This window comes from Strix uralensis, chromosome 1 (assembly GCF_047716275.1).
Source record: "Strix uralensis isolate ZFMK-TIS-50842 chromosome 1, bStrUra1, whole genome shotgun sequence".
In the NCBI taxonomy this organism is placed as follows: Eukaryota; Metazoa; Chordata; class Aves; order Strigiformes; family Strigidae; genus Strix; species Strix uralensis.
The window spans coordinates 52,346,335-52,363,053 of record NC_133972.1 but is presented as its reverse complement, the minus strand read 5'-3'; the positions used below and the strand labels follow the sequence as shown (position 1 = coordinate 52,363,053).

General features: G+C 38.4%; 1 protein-coding gene across 3 annotated transcripts in view; it reads left to right on the top strand.

Annotated features, from left to right (window-relative positions):
- The window catches only part of ARHGAP21 (Rho GTPase activating protein 21), a 119,630-nt gene extending 103,277 nt beyond the window's left edge, over positions 1-16,353 (top strand). For all 3 annotated transcript variants that reach the window (XM_074866157.1, XM_074866136.1, XM_074866147.1), the window contains 17 exons: positions 107-265; positions 419-521; positions 613-649; positions 1,182-1,307; positions 2,104-2,388; positions 3,465-3,529; positions 3,612-3,760; positions 5,243-5,385; positions 5,475-5,630; positions 5,737-5,815; positions 7,124-7,197; positions 7,283-7,372; positions 9,295-9,420; positions 9,620-9,661; positions 9,994-10,099; positions 11,870-11,901; positions 13,793-16,353. In XM_074866157.1, coding sequence (XP_074722258.1) covers positions 107-265; positions 419-521; positions 613-649; positions 1,182-1,307; positions 2,104-2,388; positions 3,465-3,529; positions 3,612-3,760; positions 5,243-5,385; positions 5,475-5,630; positions 5,737-5,815; positions 7,124-7,197; positions 7,283-7,372; positions 9,295-9,420; positions 9,620-9,661; positions 9,994-10,099; positions 11,870-11,901; positions 13,793-15,526 — 3,506 coding nt within the window. In that variant the 3' untranslated portion in view covers positions 15,527-16,353. The remainder of the gene's footprint in view (positions 1-106; positions 266-418; positions 522-612; positions 650-1,181; positions 1,308-2,103; positions 2,389-3,464; positions 3,530-3,611; positions 3,761-5,242; positions 5,386-5,474; positions 5,631-5,736; positions 5,816-7,123; positions 7,198-7,282; positions 7,373-9,294; positions 9,421-9,619; positions 9,662-9,993; positions 10,100-11,869; positions 11,902-13,792) is intronic.
- Positions 16,354-16,719: the final 366 nt, after the last annotated feature.

Here is a 16,719-nt window from a genome sequence, read left to right as displayed (position 1 = left end):
TTTAAGATATCTGATATCCCGGTAATGAGAAGTTCAGACAGCTATTTAGTTTGAGCATTTGATTAATGCATTTAATATGTTAATATATGACATACTGCCTTTGTAGATGAACCGACTAGTCCTAGTATTGACCATGATATTGCACACATTCCTGCTTCTGCTGTTATTTCTGCATCTGCTTCTCAAGCACCAGCTGTAACAACTGTTCCTCCCAGTCCCACATCTCCAATCCCTTTAATTCGGCGACAGCTTTCACATGATCATGGTGAGTGTTGATTTCTTCTTTCTTCTCATGCAACTTTTTCCTTTTGCACTCTGGAGAACAGGAGTGAAAACTGTGAACTCTTTATTGCTTGAAATAAATTGTAAAAATGTGTTTCAGGTTCCTACATACTCAAAAATTTCTATTTGTTTGTAGAATCCATCCGGCCTAGTGTCCTGGATAGTCAGCCTGCTGCAAAAACTGAGAGATCAAAGTCGTATGATGAAGGTCTGGATGACTACAGAGAAGAGGGAAAATCGTGAGTTCATGAAAAATATCAGTTAATTTGGAGATAAGTTTTTTTTAAAAGGTATAAAATCTCATTTTAACATTTGTTTTTCTCCCAACAGATCCATTAAGCATGTATCTAGCTTAAAAGGGATTAAGGTAGGTAAATATGTATATAACAACTCCTAAGAATTACACATACTGCTGTGACAAGTTGTATGAATTATACAACTCCATTATACAAAACGATGTGTTAAACACAGACATGAAGTTTATTGGAATTGCTACTTATCAAATTGTTGATAATTTGGATTGATTTTGATATTTAAATTGATTCTAATGTTTTTCCCCAGTTGGTGTTGTATGCATCACGTAAGTGAACATGGTCTCTTTTTCTACGCTCAACATGTGATCCTTGATTTTCATTTTCCTCAGCCTCTGTAAACAAAGCATACCTATGGCATGCTTTTGTAAAAACTTACTAAGGAGAGTCTAAGACTCCTGCAGTTTCTCAAAGTATTCTTGGGGTATGTAAGGTCACTATTGTTGTATGGAAACTTTAGAAATCATATTTTCCCAGGAGGATATTCCTAAGGGCATTTCTGAAGTGAGAAACATCTGGAATGTAGGGATTATAGAAAAATGTGTTTAGAAGTACATTGTGGGGTTCATTCTGTGATGTTTTCCTTAGGTCCCAGACAGCCAGAAATCTTCAGAAGACTCTGGTTCCCGAAAAGATTCTTCTTCGGAGGTCTTTGGTGATGCCTCCAAGGAAGGATGGCTCCATTTTCGTCAGCTTGTTACAGACAAAGGAAAGGTACCTGTCATGTTTGGGTTTTTAACCTAGCACAAATATTAAGCTGGTGAAAAACTAAGATAAGAAAATTGAAACCTTCCTGTTCTGCATTTTTAATTTAATTTTTTGGGATATGAGCGACCATAAGACTGACGAAATGTTAGACCTGTTAGAACATTAACTTTAACGAATTCCTCAGCTGCTTTTACAGTCTGCTGTCTAACCTGTCTTAACTTTACATTTCAAAGCATCTGTGAAGTAAACTCATTTCTGATGACTAATCAAGTAGTAAGAATCAGTCCTTTGAGAATTGCAGTTCATGGTCTTCCTGTTTGCTAAGAATGAAAAAAACTGCAGTTTTCGTGAATGTTGTGGAGTTGAGTTCAAATTAACCTTCTGCACAAGTATAGACTAACACGTAAGGGAAATTGGGAGTCTGGAATTGCAGTGGTATGTAAACGTGAGTCTGACTTGAATGAAGTGTAGAAGGCATGGGCAAGAGTCCACTAAATATTTTTTACTATATTTGTAATAATGCCTCTGTGAAATTCTAGTCACATTCTGTTTCTCCCTACTCTCATATGTGGACGCATTTCATGGGTGGTCAGGGAGGGCAGGCTGTTGAGCAATTCACTCCTCTAATGGAGAGCAATTAGTGAATCCCACTTTTGTGTAGTCTTTCCACAGGTCATTCTTAAGAATGGTATAGGTAGGTGGCGAATCTTTCTCTTTAAAATTTCTGGAGGTAGTTTTTGTAATCCAGAAACGTTCATTGTAACAAATAAGCAAATGAACATATTGGTTGATGTTTTTTCAGCGAGTTGGTGGGAGCATTCGGCCATGGAAGCAATTGTATGTTGTTCTTCGAGGTCATTCACTTTATTTGTACAAGGATAAAAAGGAACAAATGACCCCATCTGAAGAAGAACAGCCCATAAGCATCAATGCTTGTCTGATAGACATCTCGTACTGTGAAACCAAGAGGAAAAATGTATTTAGACTCACTACATCAGACTGCGAGTATCTGTTTCAAGCTGAGGACAGAGATAATATGTTAGCATGGATTAAAGCAATACAAGACAACAGCAACTTAAATGATGAGGTAATCATATAATACATAATGCAGAAGCCATAGTTTTTGTCTTTTAATTAAAAATTGATTGTGTTTTCTTGCAAGTAATACTTCAGCAAAATATATCATTTGCAATTAAACAATAGGCCAAAAGTGTGTGCAGGAACATGCAAGAAAATGAGGTGAAAGGCAAGGTAACAGAGTAAATAAATTGAGTTAAAAAAAGCCTGACATAATCAGAGAGCAGACTTTCGAAATAAAAGAATTAATGTCATTGCTGATTTGACTAAAGATACATCTGATCTGTCAAAAATCCCTAATGTTTTTTAAAAGTTAATTTGCAGTATTAGAACCAGTGTGTTCTGTTTTCAGACTTGCATTGCAAAGTGGTGTGTGGGCTGGTAGTGTGATGAGTTTCTCAGTAGTTAAAAAGTGAAACTTTGAAGGATGCCTGTTTGTCTCATTAATTATTGATGTTTCTATGAATTAAATGTTAATTAATGCTAATTACAAAAGGCAAACATGTACTATGGTACCTAACATATCGATATCTGTCACAATATTGTCCTCAGTGCATTTTCATCTCAGTGACGAGCAACAGAGGAATATTCTCATGTCTGTGGTGTTGCACATCTGCTCAGATTTGAAATAATTATCCAAAGGCAAATGAATTAATAAACGCTAATAGACAGATGGATAAAAGCACGTTTGAGAATTCACAGCTGTTTCAGCTGTATGTGTAGTAGTAATTAGTTATGTAAATACTGTGTGTGCATAGGACTGGATTTTTCATAGTAGGGTGTGTTGACTTGCATGTTTTCTACTTAAACTTACTTTTAATTTAACAGGATTTAATCAGATTGTATTGCTTCGAGGAAAAAAAAAGTAAATAGCAGCATTTAATTTGTAATTACTCACTTTAGTTTTCATCATAGCTTTTTAATGTTCTGTCCTTATTGTTGTTAGATTTATTTTTTTTAAACTGTACTGAAATGTTAATTTTTCATGTGTGGTCTGTTGACAGGAAGAGTGAATCGTATTCTGGAAGTAAAAAATATTTATTGTATTTTACAAGATTGTAAAGTAGATCTCAATTTGTTTTATAGGATACTGGTGTCACTAGTAGAGATCTAATTAGTCGAAGGATTAAAGAATACAGTACAATGATGAGGTAGGTGAATTATATGCTGCCAGTGGTTTCTGTAGGCTTCTTATCTAGCTTCTTTTTACTGAAGTAATATGTCTCGTTTCAGTTCTTCAAGCAGCAAAACAGAGCCGTCTCCCAAAACACCTCGCCAGAGTCTAAGTATCAGACAGACTCTGCTTGGAACTAAAACAGAACAGAGGACCCAGAGTCCACATTCCCCTAAGGATGAATCTGAAAGGAAGCTTCTCACTAAAGGTCTGTATGCTTTGCATATTTCTTTAGTTCCTTATAGCCCCAGTGTGAGGCCATTGAGGTGCCCTTCTCAGGTTTTTCAAATTCATGCATATGCAGATGCCAAACAAGTATTAACCAGGTTTTCTTAAGCTTCAGCTATAATCACTCATTTCTTGTAACTACTTCATTTAGATGTTATCTTATATATTTCAGGTCTTCTCAGATCCCTGAAGTTTTTTATTCCAGTCCTCTCTCAAGAGGGTTCTGGGTTTTGGTTTTTTTCCTACAGCTCCATGTAGTGTTAACAGTAGTAAAATACAGGTGTTATGCTTCTTATGACCAAAATTTTGCCAAGCTTTGGAAATAATTTTCTGTATAAATCATACTTTTGTCTCCAGCTGACTTGGAAATCACAAGGTAAATTCATATTTTAAATATGCTGTTAATAAACTAAAGTTTTCCACTGAAGTGTTTTAGAAGTAGAGAAGAACATATTTTTTGTCCTAATCTTTAAAATACAGAAGTGAAACTGTATTATTTTTTCCAGAACAAAATTAAAGCCTGCTGAGTTCTAAAAAAGTCTGGTGAGCTGGCACTGCAAACCTAAATCAGTAACTGAACTTCATCAAATAATGTCACAAGCTACTTCTGCCCCCCCCCCCCCCCCCCCCCCCCCCAAAGAATGTGTACACACGGTATTTCTGATCAGACTGTTCTTGTAAGGATGTTGCATACAAATTCAGGCAACTGGCTGAGCAATCACTTTTGATCAACCCCTTTTGAACAATTCAGTCAACGTCCCTTTGCTCTTGCTGTGCTACAGGTCATTTAACTAAATTGCAGATGTTAAGTAAATGTCAAATCTGCTGAAAGAGTACTTCTAGAAATACTTGAATAAGAAGGAAGTACTATTGTATTAGGCCACTTGCAGTACAGGATAAATGGGAATTACAACTTGCTACATGGATTGTATAAGAGAGGCAAACAGAGCAACTGAACTGACTTTTGGATGGCTAATACTTTTAAGTGTTTGAGTCCTGCTTGGAATAATTTAGGAGTGACTAAAATCTGGTAGTTTTTGAAAGAGTGAGTAGGTCTGCAGAAGTGTGAGCATGGCTGTATAGTTTCATAGGTATTTGGTGCAGCACTGTGATTCAGTAGAGGCTTAATCTTGCTTTCCTAAATGTAGACTTTAATTTTTTTAAATGTAATTTATGTACCTCTAGTCTTAGAATTATGAAATTCCACAGTACTATCCATCTACTTGCTTTTCTAAATCTGGGGTGTGAGTATGTTTAAATGTATCTTTTTGCATCACAGAAGAGTAAAAGAAGGTTTGTTTAAGGCAGACTAGAGTTTAGTGAGTTGTGGGAAGCCAGGCTGGTAAAAGGTAAAAATGCAGTAGGTGTCATTTGATCTTTGCGATGACAGTAGTTTTTGTGACTTAAACGTTCTTATTTTTCTTCTTTATTTCCTTGTTGGCATTATACTAACAACAAAAAGATGAGACAAGCCCACCAAAAGACAAGGGAACATGGAGAAAAGGCATTCCAAGCATAATGAGGAAGACATTTGAAAAGAAGCCATCTGCTGTAGGAACATTCGGTGTTAGACTAGATGACTGCCCCCCAGCTCATACCAACAAAGTAAGGAAGGACAATTTTTCTTTCCATTGTGATTTTAAAATTTGTATGAACTACTTTAAAATGTATATATAACTTCTATTTTTCTTCAGTATATTCCACTGATTGTTGATATATGCTGCAAACTGGTTGAAGAAAGAGGTCTTGAGTACACAGGTATTTACAGAGTTCCTGGAAATAATGCTGCCATCTCAAGTATGCAAGAAGAGCTCAACAAAGGAATGACTGACATTGATGTTCATGATGATGTAAGTCTTCGATCACACTATTTCCAGATTGAACTCCCAAAAACATCTGGTTGTGTTGTGATGATAGAAATATAAAGCCTATCTGTCCTCTTCTTCTAAAATGTAGAAATGGCGAGACTTGAATGTGATAAGCAGTTTGCTGAAATCCTTCTTCAGAAAGCTTCCAGAACCCCTTTTTACTAATGGTAGGTTGTTCACTTTTGTCTTTAGGAATTACTGTTGAACGGTTGTCTTAAAACTTTCAGGTGATTTGAGAGAAAATCCAGTGGAATCATCCTAACTCTGTGTTTTGCTGATTAAGGATACCAATTAAACTCGGACACCAGAGTGAAAAGAGTAGGCGTATTTTACTAGTGATAACTAAATAATGTAACAGAGTAATACAGAAAACATGTAGTAAGAAAAGACAGAATAATGCACTTAAACCAAACAAATAGGAAAATACAGGGTAATGCACCAAATCGTTACTACATGAGAGAGAGAATAGTGATTAAGAAAGATCCATCACCACTTGCATACATTACCATCATCCAGATCCGCAGTCGCTGGGGAGCCCCGGTTACAGCGAGGATTTGGAGAGCCTGTCCCGGCAAGTGGGAAGTCCTACGCGATGCGTCCATCCGTAGGTGAGGCTTCCAAAGTCGCTGCAAGCGGGTCCAGCCTTATATACTAGAGATTGGCAAGCCAGAATGACTGGCACCTTTGTTTTGAGAGGAAAACTTTCATTCTCCTGTTGGATTTCATCCAAAGCCTGGCCAGGGCTTGGGGGGGGGGAGGAAACCAAGGGAGTTTACAACAAGGCCAAATACTTGGGTTCTCAGCCTTGAACAAGGCTGAGAAAGGAAAGTTGGATACATTCTCTAAGCCTTTCATTTCCACTGCTGATTATATTCTATCTAAGTTGCATCTTTCACTAGTGAGTTTACATATTTTGTTAATGACTACATGCTAAGTTAGCAGCTTTGACTCAGGGCCTGTTGTTCAGGCTTCAGTATTTCAATGCTTTAGCACTTTCTACATCAGCATAAGTGGGTTGTTATAACTTAGTACAATACCTACTAACACAATGGTTGTCATAAAATATACAGGATTCATCTATAGGTCAACTCTGGCTTGGGCCTGTTGTCCAAGCCTTAGCACTTCACTCTGTAATAAATGCTCTCTTTCTTCCTTAAAGAGCAAGGAGTCCTGGTGATCATAGAGCTTAAGAATGAGAGCTGTAACTAGGATTTCTCTGATGGTGAAAGAATTACGAATTTGCAAAAAGAATTGAGTAAAATTTGCAATTTTACTGTTGTGATATTCTGTGAGAGCTGGGTTTTTTCTCCCACTGACATTTTACTATATTATATACAATATAACAGGCTAATTTGTGACTTCCAAAGGTCATTCATATGTATATGTATGTTACCTGTATTCACGGAGGGGTGGAGCTGGGGTGTGAGGGTGTATATACTTACATATATATGATTAATTTCTGCTTTCTTTGACAGACAAATACGCAGATTTTATAGATGCCAATAGAAAAGAAGATCCTGTTGAGCGTCTGAAAACACTGAAGAGACTGGTAAGCTGAAATCGGGTGTGTTGTAGGTGCACTACAAAATTAGCATTAAATGTTTAATGTTCTGAATAGTGATTGCTTGTTGCAGATTCATGATTTACCTGAACATCATTATGAGACTCTCAAGTTTCTTTCTGCACATCTGAAGACAGTAGCAGAGAACTCAGAAAAGAACAAGGTATCAGAAACAAAAGTATAATGTATTTTCATTTGTTTCATTCACTAAGTATAGTTTTTGTGCAGGATTATTATTTGTTGAGAAGATACTTGGATTAGACTAAGGACTCCTGCAAAATACGCACTTGTTTAGCGTGAATTAATTTTATTCAGATTGGTATTAATTCTTGTGGGGATAACTGCCTACATCCTAAATTTGTCCCAAGTCTATAAATTTCATATAATCCCATCTAGACAGCAATAAGAGTGTGCCTGGACAGGACACAGACAAATGTCTGTGACCTGAGTGAACCTGTTGAGAGAGGCTGTTGCACCAACCACCAGCTTTGTGTGAAGCCTGGCTTCCTGGACACTTGAGTAATTTTTAAGACTAGGACTTGCTGTAAATAATGATGACCCCGAAAGATGCTGGTTTTAAGAAAGAAAATTCTTGATGTAGAGGGTGGTAGTTCATCACTACAGGGTCTTAGTCCACCATTAAGGATAGCTTTTTGTCATTTTCATGGGGTGGGGAAGAGTTAGTTTGCGTTATGTGCTTCTATGCATGCTGTAATCCTACAGTAAATGTTTTTTTTAGCTCTTGGGGAGGGGTAGCTGGATGCAAAGCTTTACACAGTGTGGGTGTGCTTATGGATGCTTACCTCAGGGCAGGTAACATGGTGGCTTGTTACTTGGCTACCAATGTGCAGGGTACAGGAAAAAAATGGGTGTGATGGATTCTATATAGAAGAACCTGTGGCCAATTTTAAATCATTTAAAAGATCAGAAAATTCCTCAATTCAAGTGAGTATGGTAGGTTCCAACATCAGTTCTGCAAATAATACTTTCTAGTTAAACGTGAAAGAAAAATATGTGTGTGTGTACATATAAGAAAAAACATGTAACAAATTATAACCTTTAGTGGAATTATAGCTGGCAATTATAAGGGAATGATAGTAAATGTCATTTTTAAGTGCAATGCCTAAAGCAAACCTTTATCATTTTATGCTTTTGGTATGCTGTGTAAACATTGTTTAAATAATTGTTAATGTTATGGAATACGTAAAGCTAGATGAGTGAGGTGATACTGTAACTGCATGAGTTGACAAAGGCCAGAATTCAAGTCAAAGTGAGCATCAGGGGCTCGTGTCACGTTTGCAACTTCTTTCTGGTAAGCACAAGGACATTGCCTCTTATATATCATTAGTCTATTCTATGTCACAACAGTAAACTGTAAGTCAGAGAAGTAAGCAAAAATGCCAGATAAGTATTCTGCTGCTGCTTTCGTGGAATTATTTGTCAGAGATGTAACATTAAAAGTAAATTAAGTGGATGACTAATGTTGTGACATGACTGCATAACATGAGTCTGTCTCTTGAATAGATGTGTTGGGACTGATGTTGGTTGCTGCCGCCACCTCCAAAGTAGATGCAAATTGAATGAGCTCTTTGTCAGTACACATAATACAGTGTTTGATTACCAGCTTAATTTTTCGTGTGTCATGTAAACATTTTCAGGAAAAGAAACGGGCAACTACCAACGCCACCTTATTAAAAAAAAAAAAAAAAATCTTAAAAAACCAGTTTCTAAACAAAACAAATAGTCTTTATGGGGAGGAAAAAAAAATCCCCCTGAAAGTGTAAAGAATATATCTGAGTTCTTGAGTTTTCTGTGCTTGTGGAGCTATTTACTTGCAATGGGTTAAGGAAGGTTGACTTTTGAATTGCAGAAATGTTGGATGCATTTATTGCAGCTGCATATAGGAGAGTTTTAGTGTAGTGTAACATCCTACCTGAGTCAGTAATGTGTTCTTTAAAAACCTTTTCTTTGTCCTTATTTAAAATGGTTCTCAGATATATTAAAAGTGTTATATTAATGTACTTAGTCCATATTATTGTATTTTTTCATTATAAATCTATGATGTCAAAATATTTCATTTCTTAGATGGAACCAAGAAACCTGGCAATAGTATTCGGTCCAACACTCGTGAGGACATCTGATGATAACATGACACACATGGTTACGCACATGCCAGATCAATATAAAATTGTAGAAACACTCATCCAAAAAGTAAGTGGATGCATTTCATTATTTAAAAAATAAGATCATACACAGATTGACCAGCTCTTCTCTCATTGGGCCAGTTTGGGTCTGGTATTTATCCTTTGAACTCCAGGATATCATTTTTAGTAATTTCCATGTTTGATTGTTCCACATTTGGGTTTTGTGTTTCCTGTGGGGTTTTCACCTTTTTTATTTTAAATTGTAGCATGACTGGTTTTTCACAGAAGATGATGCTGAAGAACCTCTTGTAAGTATTGTCATAAATATTTGTGTTCTAATTATCTTAGTTTAGAATCTGCTTCTGCTGCTTCTAGAATGTGTATATATTTCTTATTACATCACTATATGGTTTGCTCTTCAGAAGCACCTTTTTAGCTCTCCAGTCCTTGCAGTAACAATTTTTTTTTTAAAAAAAAGCAAGCTATGCATTTGTTTCAAAAGCATAAAGCAAAATGGGAAAATAAGAACACGCGAGGAAAGCGTGTCCTCAGGTGAATAATGCGATTTTCTAAATGCTGTTGAATCGTAACGAATTATTTGTGAAACGATGATGAAGAGATCTTTGTTTATTAACTATAGACAACAGTTCAGGAGGAAAACACTGTAGAATCTCAGCCAGTGCCAAACATAGATCATTTACTCACCAACATTGGAAGAACGGGAGTATCTCCTGGAGACGTATCAGGTAACTCTTGCCTGGACAGTGTTAGTCCATAGGCTAGAATAACCTACTCTGTTAACTCACTGTAACTCTCTTCCTATTTTCTTTTACTAATAAACTGTTTTTCTCTTTTCCAAAAGATCATTAACACTTCTTAAAGACTTGAATTGTTGATAATCATGCATGATGTAATTTGGAAAACTTTGTTGTGTAACAGGAATATAATCATTAAAAGATGAGGCTTGCACATACTATTTTATTTATTCACAGTAACCCATGCAATCATCATCGTGAGGTGAAGCAGATAAGCTGCTGTAAAGTGGTTTGCTGTGATGGCAGAAAGACTGATCTTCAGTGGTGTTCTAATATTGCTCCTTCCCAACGTTAGGAATGCAAAACATTGAGTTATGTTTTCTTGTCAAGTGATGGGCACTTTAAGTATGTTGCAGTATGTCTATACTAAAGCTGATTTCCTTCTGTTTATAAATGCCATCCTCTTTTGTGGCTAAGGACAAGCATTGCAGGCTCTTTTTTGGTGACTTTTTTCCCCCCTCCCTTCACTATACTATTGCACTAACCCAGCATGTTGTATCCCACAAATGTTATCCCTTCATCTCTAGCTTTTATTTCAGTTTTCAAAGGGTTGTCCAGCACTTACTGAAACAGTCACTTTATACTGATGTTGTAACAGGCGAAGTGGGAGGAGTCTATCACACGGTGATGTCATTAGTGGATTCTGTGATGTCACTGATGGACAGCTGGAACTGTAGGAAGAAGGAGGACTGTTGCCCACACTGTAGCTGCCTTGTCTGCAGAAACCCCCGTTTCTTGTAAATGGAAAAAAACCAGTTGATCTGTGCTGTAAATTTTCTTTTAAGAGTATTTTAAACAGATCAATGCTACTTTTTAAAAGTTTTTCTGCTGTTTCTTGTTATCTCTGAAGCAGACCCTGAGGAGAAATAGCATGGTATGGTCTACCAGTCTTTCTAGTCATAAGCATTAGCCATGTGTCAAAAAGGGGTGTGGCAGGGGGCTCGGCTCTTTCTTCCTAGGGAGAAAGTCCCTAAAGCTGGAACACATCCAAGTTCATGCTTTTTTAGTCATTGTGCTAGCCCCTTCCTACCCCCTTTGTAATTGTATAATCTTGGGTTTTGCGAGAGAGTAAAACAATGGTGTCCATTTTTCATTTCATAATAGCGCTTGTTTATAGAAAAGTACAAAACTGGTAGCTGCTGAAATCTAGCCGATTTAAAAATAAAATTTTACCTATACATAGTCAGAGGTGGAGAGATGTGTAATTGGGGTTTTACACACAAAATATGATTTAATTCCTTTAAAAACTCACAAAAAGAATTATGACTACATGAACCATGATTTGTACCTAGGGCAGCCAACAGTATTAAGACATTCAATTTTGCTTTGTGTATCCTGAATCTCAGGAAAGTACACAGTACGATCCTGAAAAGGTGTCTCAGCTGCGGTTTTGCAGGAGCTGTATACTTAAAACATCGAATAAACATTAGTATTTCTGGTTTTTTAGAAGAACAGGGCTCCTTTGCCATTCCTATCATTGAGCTGGTTCTGCCTACAATTCACAGCATCTTTTCATGGCGGTGGCTTTCTGTGGTGCAGCTTGCATCTTTGTGAGCTCTGACTATTCACTCTGTTCTGGTTTTTATTTGCTTCACATTTTGTTCTGTGCTTGTCTTTTTCCATAAGTCCAGCATTGTCTGTAGCAACAACAAAAAAATTGCACAGAACTGAGCAGAATTGTTTTTTTTAATTTTTCCACAGATTCAGCTACTAGTGACTCAGCAAAATCTAAGGTAAACCATTTTGTGAAATGATATAGTTATAAGCTTCTGAAATCTGTTAGATATTTGCTTGCTTTATTAAATCACTTATATGCAGATGTACTATAAGGCTTATGTAGAATTTTTTGAATGAGTGGTAATACTGTTTTCTCAGCAAATAATTTTAAAGTGTTACATTGGAAAAGCGTCACTTGTTTGCAGTTAGCTGCTTCTGCCAAAGCAGGCAGCTGCACACATAAACAGCTTTGTTCCAAACTCTTGCAACTGTGAGCATTTACCTCTTTTTTGCATCTCATTTAGTAGAGGTAAATGTACGTAGTATGTTCCCTGTCATTGTTGGCATCCTACTTTACTCCCAGGCAGCATTTGTGTTTCCCTAATTCACTGACAAAAGTACATGTAGAATTTAGCCTTTTCTTCCTCACAAGGTAATGATAGCTCCTCCTCCTCAAGCTGAAGGTTGTGGTTAAAGGTTGCTATGCAAAACCTTCCTAGGAAGTATCCTAGGAAGTATTGCTGTGCTTGGGAGGACAGCCTCGTAGATGGTGGGGAAGTAAGACTGGAACATGGGCAACTGTTCAGTCCTCAGTTTAATGACAGAGTTCTCATCTGACCCATGGACAAATCTTTCAGTCTCTTAGGCTGTTGTTCAGTAGTTGCTAACACTGGGTGTCTGTAGCATGGAGTGATATGGCAGCATGCGGCTGGCCTCAGTCAGCTGTGAGTGCATGATACAGCTTTATGTTGGCGTGCATTCTAGGTGTATCACTGATGCCCCGCTCTGAGCTGAGAACCGGACTTAATGCATCCTTCTGGTTCATTGTTGGGATGGCAGCCCAGCTGCTTGGTGGCTCAGCCACTGCCTCAAAAAAGCCCAACTTCCAGGACACCATGTCACACTGCCTGTGCCAGGATGCTGCGCTGTTTGCAGGTTGCCTCTCGCTGACCACCACCTACGAGCAGCACAGAGCAGCAGCACAGTCAGACCACGGTCACGGGCCTGTGAGCAGCAGCACAGATGCACACAGATTGCCTGGGCCAGGAGCCTCCTTACTGCTCAGCCAGACACGATCCAAGTGGAGCTCCAGCTGGCTGCATTTCTTGATACATCCTTCTTGGTGAGAAGGACATGTACCTGTTCCCAACCCATGGGAAAAAATGTGCAGAGCCCACCCATCCTTTATGGGGACAGTAGCTAATGCAAGAGTGGCACCTGAGTAGTGAGAAGAATTGCTGTGGTCACTTGGAAAATGGTAGGCTGTGACACCCAGTGGTCTTTTGCCAGTCAGTTTTGGATTGGCACTTGTCTGCCAATTCAGAGGTGTCACCTGCTGCCCAGAAGGTTCTTTGTCTGTGCTGCCTGTAGGCAGTCATTGTGCAGGAGGCCAGGCTGTCACTGCAGGGCGGTCGTTGTGCAGGCTTCTCAGATGCTTGTTTCCCGGGGGCCTCTCCGCAAGACCTAATGCGAGTCTTCTGCCCACCCTGCCCTGATCTCTGGGCTCTGCATCAAGAGCAGGCGATATTCTCTGCCATGGAGCAGGAGGTTCTGGATAACCATGAATATTTTTGTTAGTGTTGGTTGAGTTTTTGTTGCAAACCAGTCTTGAAAAGGTTGTCTTGCTGTAACAGAGCCTGCTTTATTAGTCAGTCAGAAACTAAATAGTTGTATATACAAACTAGTTCTTGTTAAGTTGAAGGGATTCAGATAAAAAGTGGAATTCTCAGGATTAAAATTGACTTCTTGGGTAACGTCTTGTAGGCTACAGAAAGAGAAATATTTCCTGAATAAAGACAGACTTTCTGCTGTGAAGCTCAGAATGTGTTTTTAAAAAGTCTCAGGCTAACAAATGTTTCTGTGTGATTTCTAATCGTGTCCTTTCCTCTTTTTTTTTTTTTTTAACAGGGTTCTTGGGGTTCTGGAAAGGATCAGTATAGCAAGGAACTGCTTGTGTCCTCCATTTTTGCAGCAGCTAGTCGCAAGCGGAAAAAAACAAAAGAGAAACCACAACCAAGCAGCTCAGAGGATGAGTTGGATAGTGTTTTTTTCAAGAAGGAGCTTGCAGAACAATCTCGTGGTGACACAGCAAAAGAGGACATAGCTAAAGGGGAATATGAAAGAGAGAGAGACATAGGGAGAAAACAGAGGATGTTTGTCCTGAAGGAAAAAGAGAACAGCAGTAAAAAAGATGTGAATGTTGTGAAGGATGAAAAGAAGTCATTAAAGAAAGAAAGTATCCTGTCAGAGGAGTCTTCACTGCCTTACCATGAAAAATGTACAAAATTACAGAATCTCAGCTGTCTCCAAGCCACGCAGAAGAATAACCCAAAAATGCCTATTTCACAATCTTCTTCCCAGGTTGAGGAGACAGTGTCTGACTCCGGCACTATGCTAAGTACTTCGTCCCAGGCTTCCCAGCACAGATACTCATGCAAAAAAGTAGCCAGCCCTGAAATTAAACACAATGAGTTTTTAGCAGCTGATGTCAGTTCCATCACCTCAGATTATTCAACTACTTCATCTACTATGTATCTTACTGGTTTAGATGGCAGTATGCTGAGCCCTGAGGTGCAGTCGGTTACAGAAAGCAAGGGAGAAGATGCTGATGATGAAAGAAGTGAATTGATCAGCGAAGGGCGTCCTATGGAGACGGACAGCGAAAGTGACTTCCCTGTCTTTGCCACCAGTGCTGTTGCTGAAAGGCTGTCCAAGGGGAAAGTTTCAGAAGTGGTAAAGACCAGTCGGAGGAACTCTGAAGAAAGCGAAGTAAGTTGTACTGAGGGAAGTTCAACACCAAAGTTAGAGAGTCGCAGACTTTTTAGCTCACACAAACTTATTGAATGTGATACACTGTCTAGGAGAAAGTCTGCACGGCACAAAACGGACAGTGAGGGTTCAGGGGATGCAAAGAGTGAGAAGGACTTGCCTACTGTGACCAAAATGTTTGACATAATGAAAAAAGGAAGATCGACAAGCAGTTTAGCTACATCAGCCAGAAGTGAGGCTGACAAACAAGAACCTACCTGGAGACTTAAAATTACAGATAGGTTAAAGCTGCGACTCAAATCATCTGCAGATGACATGTTTGGAGTTGGGAATCAAAAAGCGAACTCTGCAGAGACTGCAAAGAGAAAAAATATCAGGCGAAGGCATACGCTTGGAGGACAGAGGGATTTCGCTGAAATAAGTGTCCTGAATGCTTGGAAAGCTCAAGAGCCGAGTCAAAGTAGAGAGAGGGAATCTGAGCTTTCGGCTGTGAATCGGTTGAAGCCAAAATGTCCAGCACAGGACCTCTCTATCTCAGACTGGCTTGCACGAGAACGTTTACGCACTAGCACAACTGACCTTAATACGGGTGAAACTGGAAAGCCCAGACTTGAGAACACTAGCTTAGCAGATGTATCAAAGGTAGATCTGCCTTTATCTGCAGAGATACAGGCAGATGAAGGCAGTTCTTCCAGCGGCTTGACTTTAATTAATAGAATACCACCTTCGGGACCATTTCAGCCACCAGACCAGGTAAATGGTGAAAATTATCAGAACGTGAACAAAAACAACTTTAGCCCAGCAGTTGATGCCCATCCTCATAAACTGTCTGGCACCCAAGTGGTTAGATCTCGATTCTACCAGTATCTTTGAAATGGGGAGATATGTCCACTACAGCAATTCATTAACTTCCTGTTACACTTCCCAGTAACTGTGTGTATGTGTGTGTGTACATATATATATATTTTCCTGTACTGTTGTTGTTATGCAGCCTCCATTTGGGCTGGTTTCATCAATATGCTCTGTGGAACGTCTTCACAGTGCATTACCACAGCCAGAAGAACACTAAAGTTAAAGTATATATATATATTTTAAGAAAAAGTATATTTGATGGCTGCATACAAATGTTGAACAAAGCATCTGATGCAACATGCTGTGTAGTGTATACATGGTTTTCTGACTGAGAGTTGGCCTGGCATTAGTATGCAGAAAAATTGTTCTTTTGGTTTAGTCACTAACAAGTGCCTCATCATAAATTCATTTGGTTTGTTAGGGTGCCATATTGTTAAATTAGAGAAACTTATTACAAACAAATGAATGCATTTTACTGTTAACGAGTTTCATTACATTTTACAAATGTTAACACAGGTGGCTACAGAGCTTCCATTCCTTAGGCATTCCAGTAAATATTGGAGTTTTATATTTCCAATTTTAATACAGATTTTGAGTTTTATGTGACTTGAATTTTTAATCTTTCTGTAAAATAAGTAACTTAAATGTACATATTACATGTGTATCTTTTCTTCAGATACCAGATTTGATATAAATGTTGTAACATAGGCGTGTAGATAGTGGATACTGGATGGAACTGGTTTCTTTTATTGAGAATATAATTCTGCATGAAGACCTAATGAATCCAAACCTGTATCATGCCTGTGTGCATACCCACTTAAACACTGGAAATAAAATTGTTTTGGTGACTCTTTGCATGATGCGAATTCATTCTAATGAACAGTTTTAAAATGTCATGTTTACAAGTTTCAAGCAGCAGCTGCCCTCAGGATCAAAAACCTGCAGTTGCTCCTGGATGAGAGGTGCTTCTCTTTAATGACTTTTGTGGGACAAAACCGTGAAGGTTAGCGTATGAGAGAGGTTCAGTTGGTTAAATATTTTCATCTTGACAGATATTCTGATTCTAAGGTATGTAGCAGGTTGGTTTGTGTTTAAATATACTGGTATTGTAGCACTGAAAAAAACATGTCCATAATCGTGTCCGAGTCACAAAGAGTGAATGCCAGTATCTGCCAGTCAAAACAATACCGTAGTATGGATCTTGGACTTGTTAT